General features: G+C 32.3%; 2 protein-coding genes across 2 annotated transcripts; both read right to left on the bottom strand.

Moving 5' to 3' along the window:
* Window positions 1-3,623: 3,623 nt before the first annotated feature.
* Window positions 3,624-6,812, bottom strand: LOC106767305 (cyclic dof factor 1). The gene is made up of 2 exons (XM_014652162.2): window positions 6,452-6,812; window positions 3,624-5,360 (listed from the first exon to the last, which is right to left on the bottom strand). Exons 1-2 carry the CDS (start codon window positions 6,593-6,595, stop codon window positions 4,083-4,085), a joined length of 1,422 nt encoding a protein of 473 aa, XP_014507648.1. The 5' UTR covers window positions 6,596-6,812; the 3' UTR covers window positions 3,624-4,082.
* A 4,594-nt stretch (window positions 6,813-11,406) lies between these two features.
* LOC106769189 (phospholipid-transporting ATPase 1) lies at window positions 11,407-17,577 on the bottom strand. Its single transcript, XM_014654697.2, has 7 exons — window positions 15,381-17,577; window positions 14,967-15,273; window positions 13,935-14,640; window positions 13,729-13,852; window positions 13,345-13,564; window positions 12,730-13,188; window positions 11,407-11,933 (listed from the first exon to the last, which is right to left on the bottom strand). The coding sequence occupies exons 1-7, from the start codon at window positions 16,894-16,896 to the stop codon at window positions 11,714-11,716; spliced, it is 3,552 nt and encodes a 1,183-aa protein (XP_014510183.1). The 5' UTR covers window positions 16,897-17,577; the 3' UTR covers window positions 11,407-11,713.
* Window positions 17,578-25,059: the final 7,482 nt, after the last annotated feature.

Here is a 25,059-nt window from a genome sequence, read left to right as displayed (position 1 = left end):
GCTCGCTACCCGCACAGGTACCCGCTTAAAAAATATTCGCAGATATTTTAAAACCCGCGGATATCCACAAATACCCACAAATATTTAAAAAAATATATATTTTTATAAATTATTAAAATAAAATTTAAATAAAATTACAAAATATATATATATATATATATATATATATATAAAATATAAATTAATGTTAATTTTAATTAAATTTAACTTAATAAAATAATTTTTTATTTTTATTTTTTGTGGATAGTGGATATCCGCAGGTACGAATAGTATAATACCCGCACCCGACCCGTTTATAAACGGGTATTAAAATGTCAGCTATTTGCAGGTTTCGGGTAGTAAATATCCGCGCGTATCAACTATCCGTCACGGACTTTATCCGCGGATATCCACGAATGTGGATTTTTTTGTCATCCCTAGTTAAGGCTAACAACACTCGAAGGGAGAAAATCTTAGTCACAGGGACAAAGGTGTCAAAATAATCTATGTTGGGTTTTTCAGTAAAGTCTTTCGCTACTAATCTTGCTTTATACTTCTTATAGATCCATGAGAGTGATAATTTTTCTTCAAGATTCACTTACAACCAATGGGTTTTGCTCCTTTAGACAAATCTACTAAGATCCAAGTACTATTTTTTCTGAATTGATTTAATTTTAGTCCCAATGGCCTTTTCCCACTGCTTTGAATCAAAAACACTAATAACTTCTACAAAACTACTAGGATCATTATCAACTAGATATAGGTATAAAAATCACTACCACAAAAGTTTTCCTTCCTTTGTCTTTTACTTCTTCCTAAATCCTCACACAATGCATCATTATTATTATTATTATCAACCGATTCAAACATCTCCTAACCCTTTAGGGAAACACGTGTTCGAAAAACTCAACATTTTTCATCTCCACTATAGAATTACTCTCAAGCATATCACTTTCAAGAACAAGAAACCTATAGGCAACAATATGTTCAACATAGTCCAAGAACATGCAATTAGAGGTTTTGGAGCCTATTTTCCTTTTCTTAGGATCGAGTAACATCACTTTAGCTAGGCACCCCAAACTCTTAGATATTTAAGGTTAGGTTTATAGCTTCTCCACAACTAATAGAGAGTTTTACCAGTTTTCTTATAAAGTATTCTATTTTGTAAAAAGTGTGTATTAAGCAAGACTTCTCCCAAAAGGTTATTAGGTGCATTAGAATTAATAAGCATGATATTCATCATTTCCTTAAGAGTTTTATTCTTTCTCTCAACTACTCCATTAGACTAAGGTTAATATGGTGGGTTTATTTCATGGATGATACCATCCCTAACACAAAAGTAATTAAACAATACATATTCATCATCTCTATGTTTGATTAAGTACACTTTGGTGTATTTAGAATAATCATTTATAAAGGTTACAAAGTAATTTTTACCGCCTCTAAATACAGTTTGTTTTAAATCGGCTAGATCAATATGAATTAATCCTAATAATTCAGTTGATGATACAACATAACATGTTTTCTTTGTTATTTTAGATTCTACACATATATCACATTTAGTACTTTGTTTATCATGCATATTAATTAATTTTAATCGTTGTGATTTCATAACATATGAAGAATTCACATGTCCTAATCTAGCATGTCACACATCATATATACCAACAATATAAGTAGAAGACTAAGATTCATTAATATTTTCAGAAATATTGAGTACAAAGAGACTTTGATCACAATATCTCTTCCCCACAAAAATATTATTTTTTGTTATTACAATCTTGTCAAACTCGAATTATACTTTAATCCTTAATTTTCGTAGTAGTGTTATAAAGAATAAATTAACTCTAATTGATGGCATGTGTAGCACATCACTCAAGGTCAAAGTCTTTTCATATGTGAACTTGAGAAAAACTTTCCCTTTCCCCAGAGCAGGAGTTGTCTTGGAATCACCAAGGTAAACATGTTCTTCTTCATTTCCTATACTAGTGTAGAAGGTAAAGACACTTTTGTTTACACAGATATGTCGTGTAGCATCAAAGTCTATCATCCATTTGCTCATATTAGTCGTTAAATTTACCTATGAAACAACCACAACAATAATATCATCTCTTTCCGTTATATTTGCCCTAAGAGAATTGTTGTTTCTTGCTTTGTGCATACATTGTGGTGCATGATGACCCAACTTTCTGCACATGAAACAATATCCTTTCTTCTTAAAAGTGGGGCTAGATCCGTTGGGACGAAATTCTCGAAATTTACTTTTTCTTTTGTGATCAAGTTTGTGTTCGTACATTTTTAAAGCAAGTTTGTCTTCTACAATATTTGCTTTTGCAAACAAAGTTTTGGCTCTTGCAGTAACACACTATTTTCTGTTTACATCTTCAATAATTATGTGTGATGAGCTCTAAAAGTGACATCTATTTGTGTTTGTATTTCAGTCATTGTTTGTAATTAGTTAGGATGGCGACAATTTCTCTATTAGAAGTTCTAAAACAAATTTTTCGGATAGAAGAATGTTTTCCAGTTTGATGTCTTCAAGGAGCTTATATTACTCATTAATTTAATATTTTATGTCCTTAACTTGAATCATTTGTCCGACGACATCTTCAGTAGTGTATTTGAAAATCAGTGAATCCTAAATGTCTTTTACTTTCTTATAAGAACAGTACACACCGAACAAATTATTAGAAAGTGTACTATCTAAAGTATGTCAGCATACATTTTTTACATGAATTAAATCTTCAACTTGTCTAGAATTTGAAGGAAGACTGGATCAGATTTTGGAGATGAAAAAGCAAAAACAACTTCGTACATGTCTAAAAAGATAGACACAAGTTATTATCGGTGTCAAAAATTTGAACAGAGAAGACTTCGATTCTTGACACATCTGAAAAAGGTTTTGCAAAGACTATCTGAGTTTTGGAAACAATGTTTTGATTTTCTATGTTTAGGTTGTTGATGTCAATCATAAGTCTTTAAAATTGTTGTAAAATACTGACAAAAATAATAAAACCAAGAACAAAGATTTTTCAAAAAGTGTAAATTTACTGTCCTTAATGACTTATCTACCGTGTGTTGTGTAAAATCCCATAATACAATACGAACTTTTCAAAAATGTCCGAAGATATCAAAACTACCAAGACACTCTACAAAAAGTAAAACAATAAAACCAAGATATTATAAGAAAGAAAATAGAGAAGGAAGAAATAAGAGAAAAGGGAGAATGAGAGAAGTGTGTATTTGGAAGTATAAATGAGGATCTATTCATAGACTCTATGAAGGCCTTAGATTGTGGAGAAGAAACAAGATTTGCGGCACAAGCTGGTAGTCTCTTGAGCAAGCCACCAACGTTTACAAAATCAAATAACAAATCACCGAATCTTTTGGCAGAAGACGTGCAAGCTTTTTGCAATACTTATTCAACTTTTATAACATATGCATTGATGTCTTGAAGCCACGGTCAATGTTTACCTTGTGCAATTGAGATTTCCATCAATTGCATGATTTTGACTTTATCTACATGTGTGCGTGTGTTTATATAAATATATATATATATATATATATATATATATATATATATATATATATATATATATATATATATATATATAATATAACTCTCAAGTTAGAATACAGGGCCAATCAGTTGGAAATAGGAAAGAAACAGTAAAATAAATTCCTCAAAAGTGTGAAAAACAGTACACAGACGTCAATGACACCAAAATTTTCTAACCAAATATTGACTAGACAATGATAAAAAGATGAAGAATCAATTCACAGGAATAATGTCTTGATTGAATCTATTTTGAAGCCTAAATATCATACCTCAGTCAGGTTTCATGTTCATGACTCTTATTTTGCCATGAAGCAAATGGTGACACAAGCTTGAGACAGATTCTTATTGACTAATTACTGCTGCTGAACACATAGCTTAAACTTTAAGGTTATTGTTATGGCTGTCTTCTTGAACATCAATACATGAAACCATCCCAGGTAGAGAAAAGGGTTTTAGAAACCTTCTATGCCTCATCTAACAAGAAATGCCAAATTGACATGGTTGACCTGATCACAACATACAACTAGAACAAAAATACATCACTTCACATGCTTTCCTGAAAAGATTCAGAGCGTGAGAAAGCAGCAGGGTTTGTCCTTCGAATTTGATTATCATCAGCACTTGTCTTAGACTCAAATGATTTAAAGACACTTCCTTTTAAAATGATTTTGTTCTGTTCAGATTTTGTTCCCAAAGTTGTCCATATAGAACTGTTTGCAGCCTCTTCTGGACCGTTAATTCTAACAGTCTTAGGCACCCAAAGGTTCTGTTTCATTGCAGCTTCCTTCGGTGTGCTTCCATCTCTGGAATGTTTTCCCAAGGTTGGGGATCTATTACCAGAACTAGTACTATTGCTGACAGAAGATGAAGACAATGAGATGCCACTAAATGCAGATCCAATCAATGAAGACTCTTCCTCTTGGCCAGCTAAGTTTGATATGAAACCTGAATACGAATAAGGTGCTGCAGGCTGCATTACCGTTGGTATGGAGAAGCCAGAAACTGCCATCATGGTTGGAGAACCTGTGTAACTAGTGCTACTGGACCTAAACTCCTTGACATTCCAACATGGATTCCATTGATAAGACCATGAAGGGACAGAATGATAATGAAATGAATGTAAGGGAATTAAACCATTAAAGTGTTGTGCCAAACCAACCTGCTCCATTTCATTAGATCTCATAGAGGAGCTGGAAGGGTCCTCACCATCTTTGACAGTGGGAAAGTCCACATCAAATTTTCTTTGGCCATTGAGACTCAACACAGTTTCTACGGGTTCACTAAGAGGATTTTCCTCCCTTTCTCTGATAGGTCTTGAAGTCACAGAAAGTTCATTAGATGACAGAATCATATCATCACTAGAAGCACCGGAATGTGTCTGGATCGCAGATGCACCATCAGGAGTCACAGGTTTCTGATAATACTGCAGAGTTGAGTGCTTATTCTTACGCTTACCAGCCCCAACAGGAACATTTCTAATCGCCCCTCCAGCTGTCCAATACCTTTGGCAATTTTTACAGAAATGTCTAGGTTGGTTAACATTGTAATTGTTGAAGTAGCAAAACTTTGTTTCCAAACTATTGCAGCGAGGACATTGCAGAACCTTGTCTGGCTTCTTAAAAACCTTTTCCTGATCAATATTTCTTTTAGCATTCCTGTGCTCATTAGTCCTATGAACTACTTTGCCCACCAGTTTCAGTGTAGGATTTTTACACGTGTCTCTTGGAGTATCATTACCATCTTGAGAATCAGTCTGTTTGCTAGAAACTTCTTCATTCAAAGGAACATCCACTTCATCATTAGTTGATTCTTCAAGTCCATTCTGCAATTGAGGAACATTTTGTGTCAATTAGGAATACATGAAACATGCAACTTGCATTAAGAGTTAAGACCAAAGTGCTACTACTAACTCTGTTACAGAATGTAAGGGCTGACACAAAATATTCATTCCAATACAGAAAATAATACAACAAACTGCCACACATTAATAATATCTCAGTATTTATTTCATGGTTAAGCTCCTGCAATGCAATACACAGTAGATGAAAAATTGGATATAGGTATTTCAAAATGTCATCAACCTTCAACTTCTAAAACAACACGAGCATACGAATTTCCATTGCTACAGTTGTTATAACACAACCTTTGGCTTATTTAAACAGTAACATGTTAATTACTTGCTAATCATGACGTCCAAGTTAGAATTGAATCCAATACAAAATTCAAATCAAATTCCACCACTTACATTTACTGTAGCACCAGAAACCACAACCTGATTTTCTTTAATTTACTTTGTTGCTCCCTTTTAACAAAATTTCAACCTCATTCACCACTTTTATAAAAACAACAAAAGTCTTATTCCATTAGGTGGAGTCAGATTCATAGATCCCACAGTATTATTAGACTCAATTAAAGACCAAAGTCTCAGAAATATTATTCACCATCCATCCCTTTCAGAAATTTCCTTCAGTGTCTTTCTTGGGTACCCTCTACCCTTTTTTCACATGGCTAAAAACAATGCAATCCAGTAATCTCACTAAACACCTTCTTTTAAAAAAGAAATTAAGAAAGCAAAAAATCTTCAGAAATCTGGTTCACAATATTTTAGGGGGTAATGGGCATGCGGACCACATCCAAATATTCATTATACAAATCTAAGCTTTTAATATGCAGAATACATCTAGGTGCAAGAAAAAGAGTTTTCTAGCACTTAAACAAACAAAAAATAAATCATGTACAGCTTTCATATACCCATTTCAGTAAGGCAAATAAAGCTCCAGCCTTTTTGTGAGTTTAAAAATGCAAACTTTAGCATGAACCTTACTGAAAATTTTCACAAGAAAAGAGCAGCACGTGAGAAGAATGAGGAGATGGAAAATGAAAGAGTAGAGAAGAAGGGTTGAATGGCATGACCATGACGATGATGGGTTGAGGCAGAGGCTGAATCCGAGTCAATGAGTGTAAATCTGGGAAAAGTGTGGTTGGCTTAATGGGAGTATGTGTAGTATGAATATCTGCTCCAAAAAGCTTTATTGCAGAATCTCTAACTTGGGACATGCCTCCCTCCTATGAAACCCATTCCCTTAGGACCCAAAAAGTGTCTTATGATGGGGCAACAAACCAACAACATAATCCACAACCATAGGAACCAATCTCTTTTACTTGTCAAAATAAGAACTCAATGGATATTGGAATTAACCCTTTTAAGATTCTAGCCTATGCTTATGCCTTTATGCCATAGACTAGTTTTTACAGACATATCCTTAACCTGCCCACTGAACTAAAATTGTTTTTTTTTTTTTCTTATTCATGCGCAAAAGTGTATTTTTTTAATAATTTTTATATAATTTTTAAGAAAACTTCTGATTTTTTATTTCTTGATTAGAGTTATTGTGACTTGTTTTCATTTTATGTAAAAGTATTTTTAATAATAAATTACACTTCATTCATTGAAGTTTGACTATTTTTATAAATTATTTTTACACTGTTTTACTTGAACGAGTAGGCACGGCTTTGTAAGACTCATAAACTTCTTTTCTTTTTTTTTTCAATTATTACGTTCTGCAAAATTTTCCTCAACAAAGGAACAACCTTAAAATTACACCAAAAACAATTAACTACTTTCACATGTTTTTTCATAAAAGCATGATTTATTCTTAATTGATTACGTCCGACAAACTGTATGTTTAAAGAAGATGTAAAACAAGTCTACAAAAATTCATGAAGAGTTTCGCAGTGGTATCGCTGGTGATATTAAATCTTAACTTAGTTATTATCGTGCACGAAATGACATTCAGGCTAATAAATCACAAGAGAACGTATCGTGTGATTGGGAAACTCTCCAATTTTTTTTATTCTACTTATACATTCATATTCATTTAAGTGTTTAAAAACTATAATAAGTTGAGCATTGTAAGGTAGAATAACTATTCTTAACTATTTTACAAATGTATACGGTGTCTCTATGATTAAATCTGTTGAAAAAAATATAAAGTAAAGAGTTTCTGAAATCTTATGAAACTTAGAGGTATTAGTATAATTCATTGTTAATTTAATTTGAACATACAATCATTTGTAATCATTTAAGATCAGTTTAATTAAAAAAACACTATAGTTGGATCATAAATAATTATATTATGTTAAATTGTAATTATTTTAATTTTTTACATGTGATTTGTAATTAACATCTCATTATTTTATTAACAAAAAAATAGAACTATAAAAAAAGTTTCTAATAATCGAATTTTGTTTTATAAAAATCATTATTTTTTTAGAAACATTTTTCAAAAAATTTCTTTAACTTTTCTCTAAGTTTTCTGACTTCACTGTTTATTTATTTGACGATTAAAAATTATTACTAGAGTCATAAAGTTCTACACATTTGTCGATCAAACTCAAAAATATGACTCACTTTTTTTTCCATTTTAACCTTTTTAAAATGTATGTGACTCTAGATTTTGTGTATGTGTCAAATAGCTCAAAGTGAATCTATGTTTAGTTTTGATCATAATATGCTTAGTTTTGTTTGTGTAAGTAGTTAGAACATTATGTGAGAAGTAGAGCTTTAGAAGCCCCTTTTTAATCAGAGGTTTTTTACTACAGGCAAGAGAATATGATAGTATTTTTAAACAATTTATGCTTTATTGGTTTGTGACTTTGGTTGATTGAGATATAATTCTATGATATGCATGAAATTGCGTTTTTGGTTGAGTTGGTTTGTAATATGGGTTGTGTTTCTATATTGTGAGGTAATGATGCAATATATTGGTCAAATTGGTTTATCTAAGATATTTTGAACTTGTAACGTGTAGGGATACTTAGAAGAGCCAAATTGACTCATATGTCCAAACCAAATAAAATCACATAGAGCTATAGGTCATTCTACTCATTGGATAAGTCAGATCTCGTTATGCAAGCTTGATAAAACAAACTCGTAGTGTCTTGGTTGTTAGGTAAGCAGAATACGAAAACAATTTTAAAACTTGAGTTGTGGGGGCAAACTAACACTTCGTTAGGTGAGTATACCTCTAGGGGTCGTGTCTTGCTAAGTGGAAGGAGGGTTCGTTGAATAAGTTTGTGATGGCTGGTTGAGATATTATAACTGAAAGTGTGAGGTTTTAATGGTGGTTATGATGTTAATTAGATGGAATATGATTTTAATGTTAATATATATGGAACATGGGAATGAATAGCATTGAAATTGAAATTGTGTGAATTGTATAAATGTGATAATTTATAAGGAGAAGTGTCATTTGGTATAATGTAATGTACGCATTAAATAGGTATCCAAAAAGTAAAGTTATTCTAACTCTACTAATGTCACAGACTTGTAGAAAATGAAATTTATGCAATGAGAGTTGAAATAGATTATTGATTAATAGGATGATTTGAAATAGTATTATGATTTAAAAAATAAAAATAACAAATCTTGTTATGAGAAATTTAAATCAAATAGATCTAAAGTTGGTTGTTGAATTACATTATAAAATTATATAATAAATGGTAGACTTCACCAACATTCAACTTAATGCATGTTTATTCAAAAATAAAATTTAGAAATTGTTTATGTATTAGTGAAGATCAAATATGATGTAATGACTTAATTTGATATATTGAATGGTTTGAATTGGTATGATTATTTGAACTTTTATATATATATATATATATATATATATATATATATATATATATATATATATATATATATATATATNTATATATATATATATATATATATATATATATATATAATATTTTATATATTGTTTTTATCTGATTATTTCACCGTTAAATATTAGTATTGAAATGATTACATTAATAGTTTTACACCTATAATTAGGTCGTGACAGTAAAATTGTGGATCACACGCATATTTCTAAAAGTCGTACATTTAACCTATTTGAATTGAAGCTATAATCACACAAAAATAGAAAGACTAAAACTAAAAATAAAAAGTTAGACGAATACCAAACTAAATTTAAGTAAAATGATTTTAATTTTATATTATAATACATATACCCATAATAATAGTCTTGGTGGTAAAGTTTAACTCTGTTAAAAAAATTGAGCTAATGAACAATATTTTATCACTGAAGTTTTGTTATTAATTTAGTTTAGATGGATTCATGAAGTAAAAATGTAATTTAATCATAAATATTATTAAAAATACTTAACATATTAAACCGAATTTATCATCATTTTCATAGATATGTTTCCTAAAGAAGGTTTAAAAAAAATGGAAACTCATTACTTATGATTTCTTTCTTTCTTAATATATTCAAGTTTAAGAAAAGGTGAGAGAAATACTTATTATACTTATTTTACAATATTTTCAATAAAAAAAAGTTTTTATTCTAAAGTAAATTATCTTTTATTTCGATTTGAAAATCAAAATCAATTAAAAAATTTTATAGTAAAATAAAATAACTCAAACATGATATAAACGAATTCATTCTTGTGGTACACACTATTTAACATGATAAAATAGATAAAGTTATATGATTTACTACAGTAACCTTATATCAGTGCACAGGTTCTCTTAATCATTCTATTTTAAAAGTAAGTAATTTATTCACTAAAATTTTAAAATTTAATATATTCACTAAAATAATATATTCACTAAAATTTAAAAGAAAATTTACAAAAATTAAAAATTTAATCTTTAATTTACAAAGAATATCAAATTTTTACAAATAAAATGTCAAATGATTTAATTATTTGGAAATTATTTCGTTGTTGATGTCTTTTTAAATGAATTTCAATATATACAATAACTAAATCATTAAATTACCATTAAAAAAATTTGTAATTTTTAAAGTTATAAATTTTAAACTTTTCTTTAGATTTTGGCGAGTGTGTTAATTTCAAATAAAATAGAAAAGATAAAATTCATTTTATTAAAAGAACCCAACCCTGATGAACTTTTCACTCTCACCAGCAACTCATTTTATTAATTTTATATTCAACAATTTAATTTATATTTTAATTAAATAACTTAATTCAATATATTTTGTTATTATTTAGAGCAATTATAAGAATGTAAAACAAGTATGATGTGAATAAATATGTTTCTCTTATTAAAATACAAATACAGTGTTGTCAATACATATTTTCTTACATTACAATACAAATGGAGCAAAAGTGTCATTTATTTAAAAGTTGTAAAAGTATAAATATTATTTTATTAAAAATATAAAAAAGTTGTGATAACTATTAATAATAAATGAATGAAAGTTTGATACAATGGAGATTGTTTAACTGATAAGAAAACTGGAAAAAAGTCTATCTGAAAAGGTGACCTAAATAACTAATAAGGTCCCCACAAAAGGTAGAAAAGACAAGTGCTTCTTTATGTCCCTTTGCCCCCATTTATTGGTGTAACCATAGATTTGGACCTACTTGTGACTTTGCTGGTGTTTCTTGTTTTTTCCATTTTTTCTTTTAGGTGGAGGACCAAATGTCAACAAACATAAAAACATGATAAGTGTCATAATGGTGAATTGTTTTTCCATATATGACAATAACTTCATGTATGTGCCATGTTATACTTGCACAAAATAAAATTATGCATCTTTTTCATGGATCAATGATATATTTGAATAATAATTTTGTATAAGTTCATTTTAATATATGAAAATCTTACTACAGTTAACTAAAATAAAAAGCATACAAAGTATTTATTGATTAGAAGCTCAAATTCTAGATAATCTCTTTTTTTTTCACTTAAAAATAAAATCACCCTTTTTTTCATAAAAGGGTAATTCAGAATGTAAAAATTTGCATTTTAGAATTTTATAAAAGATGAACTTGTATAATAATTTAAGAAAACATGAAGCCTTGTATAAAAATTGAACCAAGCAAAAGCTTAAGGGGGAAAACAAACATCATCAGGCAGGAAATGAATAAAACTCTTTGTACTTGTATAATAATTTAAACTATCACATCACATGTAATCAACCTTTGTACTTTATCTGCTATAATATTTTTAATTTACAACAAGCTAATATATCAACACAATGGAATAGCAACAAAAGAAGCTTCTGAAGTGAACAAAAACTCCATCCTTCGGATAGAAACAATGAAATCTGGCAACCAACTGCAACACTGTGACTTAGCCTAAAGAATATGTAACTTTACAAAAGAAAAAATAGTGTAAAGGGAACAAGCTAACATGTGCTATCTTACTGGACCATCTGAAACAGGAAGCATTTCTATCTGTCTTCCTCCATGGTCTCTTGGATTCCCAAACTTCTCAGTTTCTCTTGAAATCTGAATATCACTGGGAAAATAATACTGGTAAACATATTTTACAACTAATCTGGGAAGTAATGCGGCTATTACACTTCCAACCAAACATAACCAGAACAATGCAGTGCCTCCAACATCAAAGATAGCCCTGCAGAAGTTTTTGAACACACCTAAATGTCAGATTGTATATATAGAAATGATGTTGCAAAGGCTTCTGAATCATATGGTTGAAGGGCGACAAAGAATTCATCCAGAGGAAAACTTGGTGTTGTCCCCAAGGTTTGTAGTAACATGAACAGCTAACAACACATTCTCAAATACTATAAAACTAGAAAATCATAAATGACACTCATTAAATAAGAAGTCAGACTCACAAAATTTTGGGATTTTTAATAACTTTAATTAATGGCAATCTGTGTTGCATCTTAAAACAAACTCCCTCCATTCTAAAATAATAGTCTTTGTTTCAGTTCCAAAATAATTTTCATTTTAGTTTTTTAAGCTATTTTCCACAATACCCTTACATCTAACCAGAAATATAACCCACCCCAATTCCCAAACACTACTTAAATATGTTCTTACTAAGGTAAAAGTGAAATTACGTTGAGGAAAACTATTTCTCCTCTAGAGACGAACATGTTTTTGTTTCCATTTTTCATTCCACTCTGCAGTCATACAATGGTTGGGTTCTAAGATGGACTATAAGTCATGAAAAATGGAGATACAGTACAGAAAGACCAAAGAAAAGCAAGTGACACCACAAATGAAAAAAAAAAAAAAAAAACTAATAATGTATACAACAGAATAAACACATTTTATTGACATCTGACATTATTAGTATATCTGTCTATCCTTTCCATGCACGTTATGATAATATGATGCCACTGCATAGATTTATTTGTATAAAAATTCAAAGGGAGAGATCAGGAAAAGATAGCACATACCAGTAACCAGGAAAGGATGGTATGGCATCAATAACCATGACACATATGAAAGTTGCTACAATAGAGCCCCAAATGGCTGCATGAGTAATCCAATTCCACCTGATGACATCCATGGCCAGATGCAAATTAACCAAAATAACTACTGCAAGAGTCCAAAGATCACCTATGCTTGCTACGTCTACAGTGGTTCCCCAATATGCAATAAGGGGAGCAAAGAAGACAGCAATGCTTTGCCACAAAGTATCAGCCATTGTCAACCAAAACAGCCTTTTGTTGTAGGCCTCATTTCTCAGCCCGGCCCCATAAAGCTGAGGATTCTTTAGGAGAGTCCTTTTACTAAGATCCTTGTCGAGAATACCAACAACAATAGTTGGCACTGCAGTGTAGATTATTGAGTATAGCATGCTGCTCCATTCATTTATAGCTGTTGTCAATGTGAAGGCAGTAAAGAGCACATACCTGGAAAACAGACACAGAGCAAAATTAAGATCCCAAAATACCAAGTCATTTTATAAAGAGAGAAAAAAATGGAAGTGACTGGTGGCATACACAAATATAAAGTTATTTGATGAAATCAAGTAATTAATTATATTCATTTTCTGTATTTCAACTTACCAAAATAGGACAAGAACAAAGATAGCATTTCTGTAAAAGTTGTATATTATCATGTAACCCAGTCGTTGGTAATTCCAATGTCCATGTACCAACAAGAGAGGAACTAAAAACCTAAACTGCCCCATTGCAAAATCTGAAGCCATTACAGCTTGCCGACCTTCCTGCCCACTGATTCCAACTCCAATATCAGCCATTTGGATCATCGATACATCATTAGCACCTACAACAAATTCACATCGTTTTACATAAACATAAAAAACACCCCAAACAAATTTAATCTCCACTTTCAATATATGCCTTTTCTTTTTCTTGGTTATCCTATTTAATTTTCTTTCTTTTGAAGGGAAATGACAATTTGAAACAAATATATGGAAGATTTCATACCATCTCCAATGGCTAGCGTCATGTCATCTGTCCTCTTCTTCACAAGGGCAACAATCCCAGCTTTCTGTAGTGGAGCCACTCGACAACAGAGAACAACAGAACATCTAATTGCAAGTTGAAAGAACTGGAGTCAAAAGCATTGAGCTAAGTCAGCACCTACGAGCAAGGAATACATTCTAAACACATTACAAATTAATGGCACTTACATCTTCTTCAAGCTCACTGTCAAGAATATAAACAAGACTGGTACCATCAATAACCAAGGCTAGAGTTAAAACAGATCCTGAACTTCCTCCTGAATTGTGAGTAACCCCAGGCACAGTCATGTGTTGTCTAGACATGACAAGGGCATCTTGTAAACGTCTTCTACATGACTCTCTATTGTTGGAATTAATTAAAATTTGAATCATGTTGCTCGTTAGGAGCTTAGAGGAGTACCCAATAGATATGGCAGTTTCCTGTTTGTCCCCAGTCAAGACCCATACTTTAATACCTGCAGTCCTTAGAGACTCGATAGATTCTGGCACACCTTGCTGCAGTTTATCTTCAATGGCAGTTGCACCCAATATGCAGAGATTCTTCTCTATATTGATAGCGACCTTGCGAAGCAAAGCTGCCCTACCCATCAAAGCAGTACTTGCTACCTCAAAGGCAGTGTGCCATTGCTCAAATTCTGAAACTTCTAAGTCCCGAGTCCCAATAACAAGTGTCCTCAAACCCACAGAGGAATAAGAACGAAGATGGGTTTCAGTTGCTTGTAGTATGTCTGTGTTCAATGATTTGTCAATCAATCTAAGCATGGATGTATCTGCACCTTTAACAAAAAGTTTCACACAATTGTCACTGTACCCCAGTATAACTGACATCCTTTTTCGATCACTATCAAATTCATGCAAACCTAAGACATTGAACCTGCATGAGCAATAAAAGAAATATTCATTAAAAGTAGATAGCTATGGAACCTAATTAAAACATCGTACACTAAATCACTACATATCCAGGGAAGAAGGAACACTAAGAAGACATGAAAGAAGACAACTATCTAGATGATATAGTGACCGACATAAGAGACTCCAACGATATAAATGTTTCAGAATATCTTTCTGTATGCAGAAACAACATTAATACTAAACCATTAACTCCAAATTATTTCAGATTGTCAATGTAAAGTATGTTTGTCTGCAGAAGAAAAAGAAGCAGATGGTAATTATTATAAAAGAAAAAGCAATTAAATTTACTTTTTCCTTTCTCCTCGAATATCAAGGACTATGTGACCTGAGGTTCGTTCAATTAGCGTAAAACCATACGCAGCGGCAGCATAAGTCAATGCCTGCTCATCCGGTGATTCTCCTTGGTAATCTATCAGCTTAACCATAGGGTCAGATGTGTCAACAACAAGAGGCACAATGGTATTGCAGGCAGCCAATGCTAGAAAAAAATCATAAATCTGTTTCCCCTCCTCACTTGTAAATCCACTCTTTGATAATTGCAAAAGCTCTTGATTAACTTTCACCATCATCTTTGGCTTAAAGACCGTCCCATCCGCTGCAGTAAAAATGACATAAAATATCCTACAAATTATTTACAGAGAAATAAATGCACTAATGTAATATTGTACTTGAACAGACAAACATTTGAAAATGGAAATGCACCTTGAACAGAGTATTCAACTTGCTCATTCTCAAGACTGGCCGCCGTTGAACTGTAATCAAACCCCAATATGCTTGCGCATTTAAACTCCATCTTGTTCTCAGTCAGTGTGCCAGTTTTATCAGAAAAGACATATTTAATTTGGCCTAAATCTTCGTTAATATTCAAAGCTCTGCACTGAAATCTTGACTCTGTTGCCTTATCATACATTCTAGAATCTCCGATCATGAAGTATGCCTGACCAACACGGACAAGCTCCATCGAAATGTACAAGGATATGGGGATCATAACCTGGTACACTATGACTGACATGAGGAAAGTGAAAACAATTTCTGGTCCCCATCCATAATATTTATAGTTGTCCTCTTCCCCCTTTGAAAAATCCAGCTTCCTATAATAAGGTGAGAGATTCAACTCATCCTTGTGGCGCTTTAACCAAACAGCAGCACAAACTGAGGTCACTGTACACAAAGCTATAAGAAAGAAAGAAAGCATAATGATCTCAGAGTTCATGCGAGTCTCAAGAAGACTCCTTTTGGATGGAGCTCCTGAGCTGTTGAGCATGGCTTTGGTCTCAGGGCCGCAATACACGGCAACTCCCAATGCCCAATTAGTATTCTTGAGCTCACAGCCTCTAAGTACAATGTTAGAGGATCCAAGAGACAACCTCTTTCCATCAACTTCTATATTACCCTGAAACCCATATATATTCCTATTGGGTTTCTCACACTTAATCAACAGATTTAACTTCTCCTTTTCTGGCACCTTAGATTGAGTCTCTTGCTTTGCATACCTAGTCTTCAAATTAGACTCTCCATCCAGATTAAGAGTCTGCACATAAGCAACCCCAGTGGGGTCACTAGTCGAGAGCAGCACAACATCACAAGGAATGGTTTCATTCGCTCTGATTTTAATAACTTCCCCAACTCTAATATGCTTCCACTTCTTCTCCACAAACTGATCATTAACCAAAACCAATCCGAACCTGTTGTTCTCAATTTTGTCAGACTTGTGCCTCCTCCAGTCCTCAAATGCATCCTTCACAGCAGTAACCAGAAGCACAATGGCCAATGGCATAATGGAAACACCCCTCCCAAAAACAGCTAACTGAGGGAGCTGATTAAGAATGGCAATTGCAAGGAAGTAAATATAAGCAACTCTATGAAACTGTTCAAACAAATTCCTTGGGAGAAAGGTGAGGATGGAGTACTTTCCAGTAAGAATCGAATTCCCAGCAAATTCAAGCTTTTCATTTGTCTTCTCAGGATCATCAACATAAACCAACCTTGCATCCTCATCACGTATTTCCTTCTGAGACATACTGAGAAACTCGGAATCAGCACCCGTTGACCCATATCTCGCTGGCTTGGATCCTGAGTGGCCAAAACTCACTTCCCTGGTGGAGTTGTTAACACCAAAACTCCTGGACTGAATGGACACGGTACTTCTGTGTGATGATGAATTGAACATTAAAGAGTCAAAATTGGAAGAACTCTCTAATGGGGTTCCCGGTTCCATCACAGTGGTCCTTGAAAGATAACACTTTCAACTCATTTAGATCTTGGGAAATTCCAAACTTCAAGAAACTCAAGTGCAAGGGGTTGGTATTGAAAAAGGGATCAGAAGGTGACAAACCTCAAAAACCCATGATCCAAAAACCACCGAGAAAAAAGAAAACAAGAAACCCAACAACAAAATTCCCAAAACTCGTGTAGTTGACTCACGCATAAGAGATTAGTCCTTACAACGTGACGAAAACACGGTCCAAATCTCTTGATCACATTTTACGTATGTCTGACATTTCCCGGAACAGAATTGTCAGAGAACAAGAACCCAAACGAAAAGGAACAGAATAAAAAGCGTTGTAAAAAAAAGGTGCCCAGAAAAACGGGAATCACGAGAAGTGTCTAGAGATGGTGAGAAATGTAAAGAGATAAGTGAAGGTGGTGGCAATTGAGAGGTGAGTGGAAAAGGGTGTCAGGAGAAAAGGGTAACGTGGCGAAGGTGCAATCGTGACGGTGGTCGTGGGTGCAGAGGAAGAAGCGTGTTGGTGAGAGAGAGGGTGCGATATGGCAAAAGGTCAAAGGCATTGTAGAGAGAGAAAGGACGGCAAATGCAAGGAAGAAAGAATTAAGAAGTCAGCCATGGTTGCCTCCGACAACAGCTGCCTAATTAGATGTCCAATGGTGTATTAGGAACAATTTAATTTAGTACAAAACATTCAATCTTTTTTATTTCATCTTACAAATCTCTCATACTATATCATGCTTTTTTTAGAGTTCAATATATATAGAATATATTTTTAGTTCCATAATTCTAATTTAGTTACAATTTTCTACCTTGACGAACCCAAATTCCTTATTTTGAAAACTTGGAGAATTAATTTATCCATTTAAAAAAGTATAAAAATTAAAATAAATAAAGAAATAGATTTGTTAATTGATTGTAAAAATGGAATCCAAATTGAGTGGGGCAATGAATGACAAATGAAAATCCCGCGTACTCTTCGATTTTGCATTTTAAATCTGATTCTTTTGCACCAATTATTGGTGGACCCCACTCATCGATTTCTTTATGTTCGTATCTTCTAATTTCTTTTTATAATTATGTTATATATGTATATAGGATAATGATATTTAGACAATATTTTTTTAACAATATTTGAATATTGATAATGTGTCAATATGTGATTGGTAAAAAGAAAATCGTTTAAATGTATGATAGTTTTAATTTAATAGATTCGAAAAACACATAAAAAGAGAAAGAAAAAATAAAAATAAAAAATCAACACTTATAACTATTCAAAAACTGTAAATCTCGTGAAGAAAAAATCTTCCTTGCATGTTAAAATCGGAATATAAAATAATTCTTTTCAATCACATTTAGTGTAATATTTTTATTTAAATCTTAATGAAGGTTTGGTAATTTTTTATTGATTATAATTAATTGGAAGTTACAAATTTTGGTGAGTTTCTTTTCTAAACAAAGAGAAAGGTATAGAGTGAAGAAAATAGAAACGCGTAAACCTGCTAGCACAAATTTAGGAAGGCGAAAATTGAGATTGAATTAAAATAAATGAAAAAGCAATATGAAATTGTTTAAAAAATGTTTTGAAATTTGAAAGCGTGACAAGTGGAGAAGGTTTTGAGGCTTCAATGATTATAGTTTGTTTTCTTGAACTCTGTACTTACTGTTTGCTCATCCATGCCAAGTCCCACCACATTTATGGAAGAACATCTTTTTTATACACATGAGTATGTATTTATTACATACATAGTAAATATAGTAAATAATGATATTTAAATTATTTTTATAATATTTAAATATCATTTAGGTATCATTCGTGATTGATTTATAGTAATCTTTATTATTATTATTATTAATTATAAAATAATTTTGAATCAATCACAAAATAATACGTAAATAATATTTAAATATTATAAAAAAAATATTGTCTAGGTATTTTTATTTTTCTAAATTTGTGACCTCCTTTGAAATCATATTATAAATGTATAACAAGAATTTTAATCAATACAATATCACAATTTCATCCTAATATATATTTTAAAAACAATAATACTATTTTTATTTTTAAAAATATAATTGTTAATTTATAAAACAGATCTTTTCGAAATTAAATATAAATTAATTTAAGCAACATGATAATATATCAGCCAAAAATAGTTTGATTTAATCTAATAGTAGTATGTGTTAAATGATGATAGCGTGGACGGCAACATGCGAGTACACACAGAAACAACCAAACATTAGTCAAAGTAAAATTGAACCATAAATATAGCACATCTGAAAAAACAAGGTTGTAGAACATAGTTATATTCGAAGCTCCTGAAATCAGAAATAATAAACCCACAACAAAATTAGGTAAGTGACCAAGATTTTCCAGAATATTCATAATTTATGCCCACAATTCTTTAAATATGATAAATTAAGTCATTCGAAATAAACACATGGGTTTCACTCCATATCAAACAAGCATCGCTCTAAATTGAAAGGGAGCTTTTATTTACTTTTTTAACTAAATTTACCTAAACAAATCAAAATGGCTAATACGTAATTATTTAATTTAATTTAAAATATATTTTCTATTTTTTTAATTTTATTTAAAACTTTATAAAATATATATTTTTAAAACAGAGTACATATTAGTTATAGAATATTCACAAATATTTTTTAAATAAATACTTGAAAAGGATAAAAGAATAATTAATATGTGAATTTTTTTGTTATGGGTAACGAGTAAGTGTCCGAGCTATCGATTGTCATCGTAAAATATGGATTGACAACACATAAAGAAAATTTTATATTGTTTATTTACTTTATATCATTAATTTAAAAATATTAGGTTTAAATACTATTTTGATCATGATTTTGTTAGCTTTTTAATAATTTTTTTTTAATTAAATTATATTTTTTGTTAATTTTGTTTAACTAAATCATAATTAAGTCATTTTTAATAATGTATGTTACAGTCCTTATTTTTTTAATAATTTTTTATATTTTTTTATCTTTTTTTAATTTAATTTATTTTTATTATTTTTTAATTTAGTTTTTATATTTGTTATTATTTTTATGTTTTTTTGAAAATAAAATAATTTATTCTTATTTGAATTAAAATCAAATTTAATTTTTATATAGATATTATATTTTTATTTTTATTAAAATTGACATTTTTATTAGTTAGGATTTCTGAAATTGTTTTTAAACCAGCATTAATAATTATATTTTAATAATATAGTTATAGTTAATTTAAAAGTAATTTTAGAAATATCAAGAATAAATGTTTAATCTAATATTGTATTTTTGCATTTTTGAATACATATTGTATAATCTGTATTTTGTAATGCACCTTAGCTAATGTGAAATTATTCTTTTTCATTTTTAATAGGATTAAATATATTTTTAGTCTTTAAAGTATAAAGCGTTTTTAGATTTCGTCTATCTTCCAAAGTTTATTACATTTTGATCATTTACTTTTAAGAAACTAAAATTTTAATCCTCTAAAAGTAACGGACCTTAAATTTTAACTGAGTTGGCTAACGGTGTGTCACATCATTTTTCATTTTTCCAAAACGTGTTGATTCTCAAGCGTTATGCACAGTGATGAGAAGGCAGATCTCATAGAGGAGCTCGGCACCGTCAGTCTCGAAGGTCGCGAGAAGTTTTGGATCGACGTTGGACTCGACGAGGGAGTTGTGGACCTACGCGACGATTATGAGGCGATTTTGTTCTATGTCGAAGATGTCGATGGTTTCCTCAATGGTGGGAGGGGAGAAGCCTTTTGGATGAGGGAGGATGTACTGGTACCAGAGGTCGGGCAGTTGGCGAGGATGTCGATGCGGACGGTGATGTCTTGGTTGTCGTATTACGATAGGAGGGGTTCCGAGGGAAGACAGTCTGCTTACCTGAAAATATTTTGGGTATTATGTATGCAGAGATTAGCACGATGTGGAATGATTCATACAATACCATATTCAAAAGATCCAAGCACTGCAATCACCTTTCACAACTTTTTGACCATGACCAAAAGCTCTTGAGAGTAAAGTCCTAAACTTTGAAATGAAACCCAAAAACTAATAAAACCTAGCAACTGCATAATTTGCATATGACCAAACAATATTCTCCAATCGATTGATTGCATCAAGTGTGTAGTCAAATTTAAAATTAGGTTCTTTCTCCTTTTTTATTGTTGAGAGAAATCGTACAACATAAGCTTTCGAGATTTGCTTGAATTTGGCTTCAACATCTTTTTAGGGGGCCACTTCATAGCAAGCCTTCGATTAGCTTCCTTGAGATCTTCATTTTGAAAGTAGCCCAATACTGTGCACTTGAGATGCTGAAGGCCCAATGCTTCTGTTGGCCCATGAAACGTTTTAATCTTAACGTTGGTTGCATGTGTGGCATAATCGCGTAAATGAAAGAAGAGAAGAGAGAGAGCGATGCATCAGAGAACGAGAGACGATGGAGAGAGAAGTGGTCGGAGACTCCTTCGACGGTGTTCCGGCACGGCAGCTGCCGGTGATGCAGAAGAGAAAAAGATAGATCGTAACACGGTGAGTAAGAAAAACTAACTCTTTCTTTATTCTGATTGACATGAAAAGTAACTGAGTTTCATATACATCTCATATGGGGGAAACGGGGAAGGAACTCTATATATAGAGTTCCAAGGGAGAAAAGAAAAAAAACAAAACTGTAAAAACAGAATGACTGTTGAAAGACAGTTAAGAGAATAAAAAATGATTCTCAATAGCCTCCCCTCAAGCTGGACAATGTATGTTTACCAGTCCAAGCTTGGGAATAATTGTTCCAAATTTGACACGATGCGGAAATTTCGTGAAGATGCCAGCCAGCTGTTCGTCGGGTCGAACGGGAAGAAGATGTAAGAGGCGCTCCTGGAGTTTTTCACGAACCACGTGACAATCAAGCTCTATGTGCTTGGTTCGTTCGTGGAAGCTTTGATTGTGGGCTATGTGACGAGCTGACTTGTTGTCACAATACAAAACAGGTATCCCAGACTCTTCAATTTGAAGGTCTTGCAAAAGATAATGGAGCCACTGTATTTCACATACAGTGGCAGCAAGTGCCCTGTACTCTGCTTCAGTGGAAGATCTGGAAACAGTCTTCTGCTTCTTAGATTTCCAGGAGATGAGTGATGATCCAAGGAAAACGCAAAAACCCGTAGTGGGTCTCCTTGTGTTGGGACATGTGGCCCAGTCGGAGTCGCTAAAGGCCTTTAGTTGTTTAGGAGAGTTAGCTGCAAAGAATAACCCTTCAGAAGGTGAGGATTTTATATATCTGAGAATATGTTGAATAGCCTGATAATGATAATAGGTGGGGGATTGCATAAATTGACTGAGAAGATTGACAGTAAAACATAAGTCAAGCCTAGTATTGGTAAGATAGAGTAACTTCCCTATCAATCTTCTATATGATTCAGGATTGGCCAGGTAGTTATCCTTTTTGTACAGTGTACTGGTATCCTTTAGAAAGGGAGTAGAAGAAGGCTTGCAACCCTGCATCCCTGTTTCCTCAAGTATGTCCAAGGCATACTTTCTCTGACACAAATGAATTCCCTTCTTGGATCTTGCCACTTCAAGTCCAAGAAAATATTTAAGCTCTCCAAGGTTCTTAATACGAAACCTTTTGTGTAAAAGCTCTTTTATGTAGTTAATTTCTTCCATAGAGTTTCCTGTTAACACAATATCATCCACATATACAAGTAAAGCAGTAAAACCAATAGCAGTTCTTTTGGTAAACAATGAGTGATCAGACTTGGATTGATTGTAATTAACAGATATAAGGTAGGCAAATAACTTTTCTAACCATTGCCTACTGGCTTGTTTTAAGCCATGTAGAGATTTAGTTAGCTTACATACCAGTCCTTCTTTGCAAGTGTCCATACCTGGACGTAATTGCATATAGACCTCTTCATTCAAATCTCCATGTAGAAAGGCATTGTCAACATCAAGTTGATGTAAATACCAATTGTTTGAAGCAGCAAGAACAATAAGAAGCCTAACAGTAGTAAGTTTAGCTACAGGGGCAAATGTGTCAAGATAGTTTATTCCTTCCTGTTGGGTATATCCCTTTGCTACTAATCGGGCTTTATGCCTCTCAATACTACCATCAGCTTTGTATTTAATTTTATATACCCATTTGCACCCTATGGGGATTTTTCCAAGAGGTAACTAGGTTAGGATCCAAGTATTATTATCTTCCAAGGCTTTGATTTCCTTATTCATAGCTTCTTTCCATTCAGTTTTAGTTTTAGCTTCATTATAAGATTGTGGCTCTTTGTTATTAGTAATAGTCATGATATATTTTGAGTATCTCTCTGACAGATTGTTGCAATTCAACACATTGTTGATAGGGTAGGCAGTTTTAAGAGTATTTTTAATAGATAAGGATTGATGAACCTGATGAACATAGTCTTTTAGGTAGTCTGGAGTCTTTCTGAGTCTGTTGGATCTTCTGCTTCTATGATTTTCTTGGTCATCAATATTGTTGTTGTTGTCTCTGTCAGCAGAGGCTTGTTCCTGTTCCTCTTGATCAAAATCATCTAACTCATCATCTCTGTTTTCAACCAAAGGATAATGATCCTTTAAAAGATCATTGAGAGATTCAGCTTTTTCTTCTTCACTGGTAGCATCCTGTCTGTTCTCTTGCATATTGTTGTAAGGAAAAACATTCTCATGAAATATAACATTTATGCTTATGAAAAGTTCTTTGGTATTTAGATCTAAAGCAATATAACCTTTAACACCACTTTTATACCCTAGAAAAACTCCTTTCCTTGCTCTAGAATCAAGTTTGTTTCTGTTATTTTCTAGAGTGGAAGCAAAGCATAAACATCCAAAAACTTTAAGATCTAGATAAGTAGGTGATTTATTATAAAGCATGTCATAAGGAGTTTTGTTGTTGAGAATGGGTGAAGGCATTCTATTTATTAAAAAGACAGCATGCCCAACAGCGTAGGACCAATAAGCTTTAGGTATATTTGATTGAAAGAGGAGACTGCGTGTGACATTAAGTATGTGTTGATGTTTTCTTTCAACAACAGAATTTTGTTGAGGTGTCTCAACACAACTGTTTTGGTGATTAATACCATGCATATTATAGAAATTTTCACATTTAAACTCAGGTCCATTGTCAGATCTGATGTTTTTAACCATTTTATTAAACTGATTTTTGATTTCAATGACAAAATTCTGTAATAAGTCCCTTGTTTGTCCTTTATTGTTCATTAGGAAAATCCACGTGTGCCTAGTATAGTCATCTACAATCGTGAGAAAATATCTATGACCATGAACAAAGATAGTATTTAGGGGTCCCCATATGTCACAGTGTATGATTTCAAAGCATTCAGTAGTAGTAGAAATACTCTTTGGAAAAGGTAGTTTATGTTGTTTGGCAAAATGACAAGTGTCACAAACAGAATTAGCATCAACTTTGACATAAGAAAATTTTTCACATATGTGTTTCACTATTCTATGTCCTGGATGGCCTAGTCTAAGATGCCATAGGTTAACATCAACATTCTTACAAGAGAAAACACTTTTTGAAGTACAACTTTGAACTGGTTTAGGTAACACTTGTAGATAATAGAGCCCATTCCAAGATTTAGCATATCCAATCGTCCTCAAAGTATGATTTTCCTTGATCTAACAATGCTTAGAGGAAAAAGTTAGGTTGCAATTCATATCCTTGATAAGGCGTTGCACAGATATCAAATTGAAACAGAAATCTGGTATATAGAGGACATTAAAAATAGTAAAATCCTTGGTAAACTGTACAATTCCAGCATGTTTAGCAATTAGCATAGTGTTGTTTGGCAATTTTATAGAAATTGGTTTGATCTCGTAGAAGGCAATAAAATTGTTTTTATTATGAGTAACGTGATCTGTAGCACCAGTATCGATAATCCAAGAAAAAATACCTTGTTCATTCTCAGTTTCATTTCTCTGAACCTGATTGATTTTGTGTGTGGGAGGTTCATCAATTTTGTCTATCATTTTGAGGAGTTTGTGCATCTGTTCTGCTGTAAGAGAATTGAAACCATTACCATTGTTGACTTGTTGAATTTTCTGGGCTTCTTCAGAGTCAGTGTTGTTCTGGCAGGCATTGACAGTCGTCCAGTCAACTCTTTTGTCTTCCTTTTTGTAC

This window comes from Vigna radiata, chromosome 7, assembly GCF_000741045.1.
Source record: "Vigna radiata var. radiata cultivar VC1973A chromosome 7, Vradiata_ver6, whole genome shotgun sequence".
In the NCBI taxonomy this organism is placed as follows: domain Eukaryota; kingdom Viridiplantae; phylum Streptophyta; class Magnoliopsida; order Fabales; family Fabaceae; genus Vigna; species Vigna radiata.
Note: the sequence above shows the minus strand (reverse complement) of the source record. Positions and strands in the feature narration are given on the sequence as shown.

Bases quoted from the DNA above. Each gene is read 5' to 3' on its own strand.
- LOC106767305 (XM_014652162.2), bottom strand. From the start codon at position 6,595: ATGTCCCAAGTTAGAGATTCTGCAATAAAGCTTTTTGGAGCAGATATT. The intron at 5,361-6,451 runs GTCATGCCATTC...CCTCAATTGCAG, and splicing joins CTCAACCCATCATCGTCATG to AATGGACTTGAAGAATCAAC.
- LOC106769189 (XM_014654697.2), bottom strand. From the start codon at position 16,896: ATGGAACCGGGAACCCCATTAGAGAGTTCTTCCAATTTTGACTCTTTA. The intron at 13,189-13,344 runs GTAAGTTGAAAT...TCTGTTTTCCAG, and splicing joins TTTGTTCTTGTCCTATTTTG to GTATGTGCTCTTTACTGCCT. The intron at 11,934-12,729 runs GTATGTGCTATC...AAACTTCTGCAG, and splicing joins CCATCCTTTCCTGGTTACTG to GGCTATCTTTGATGTTGGAG.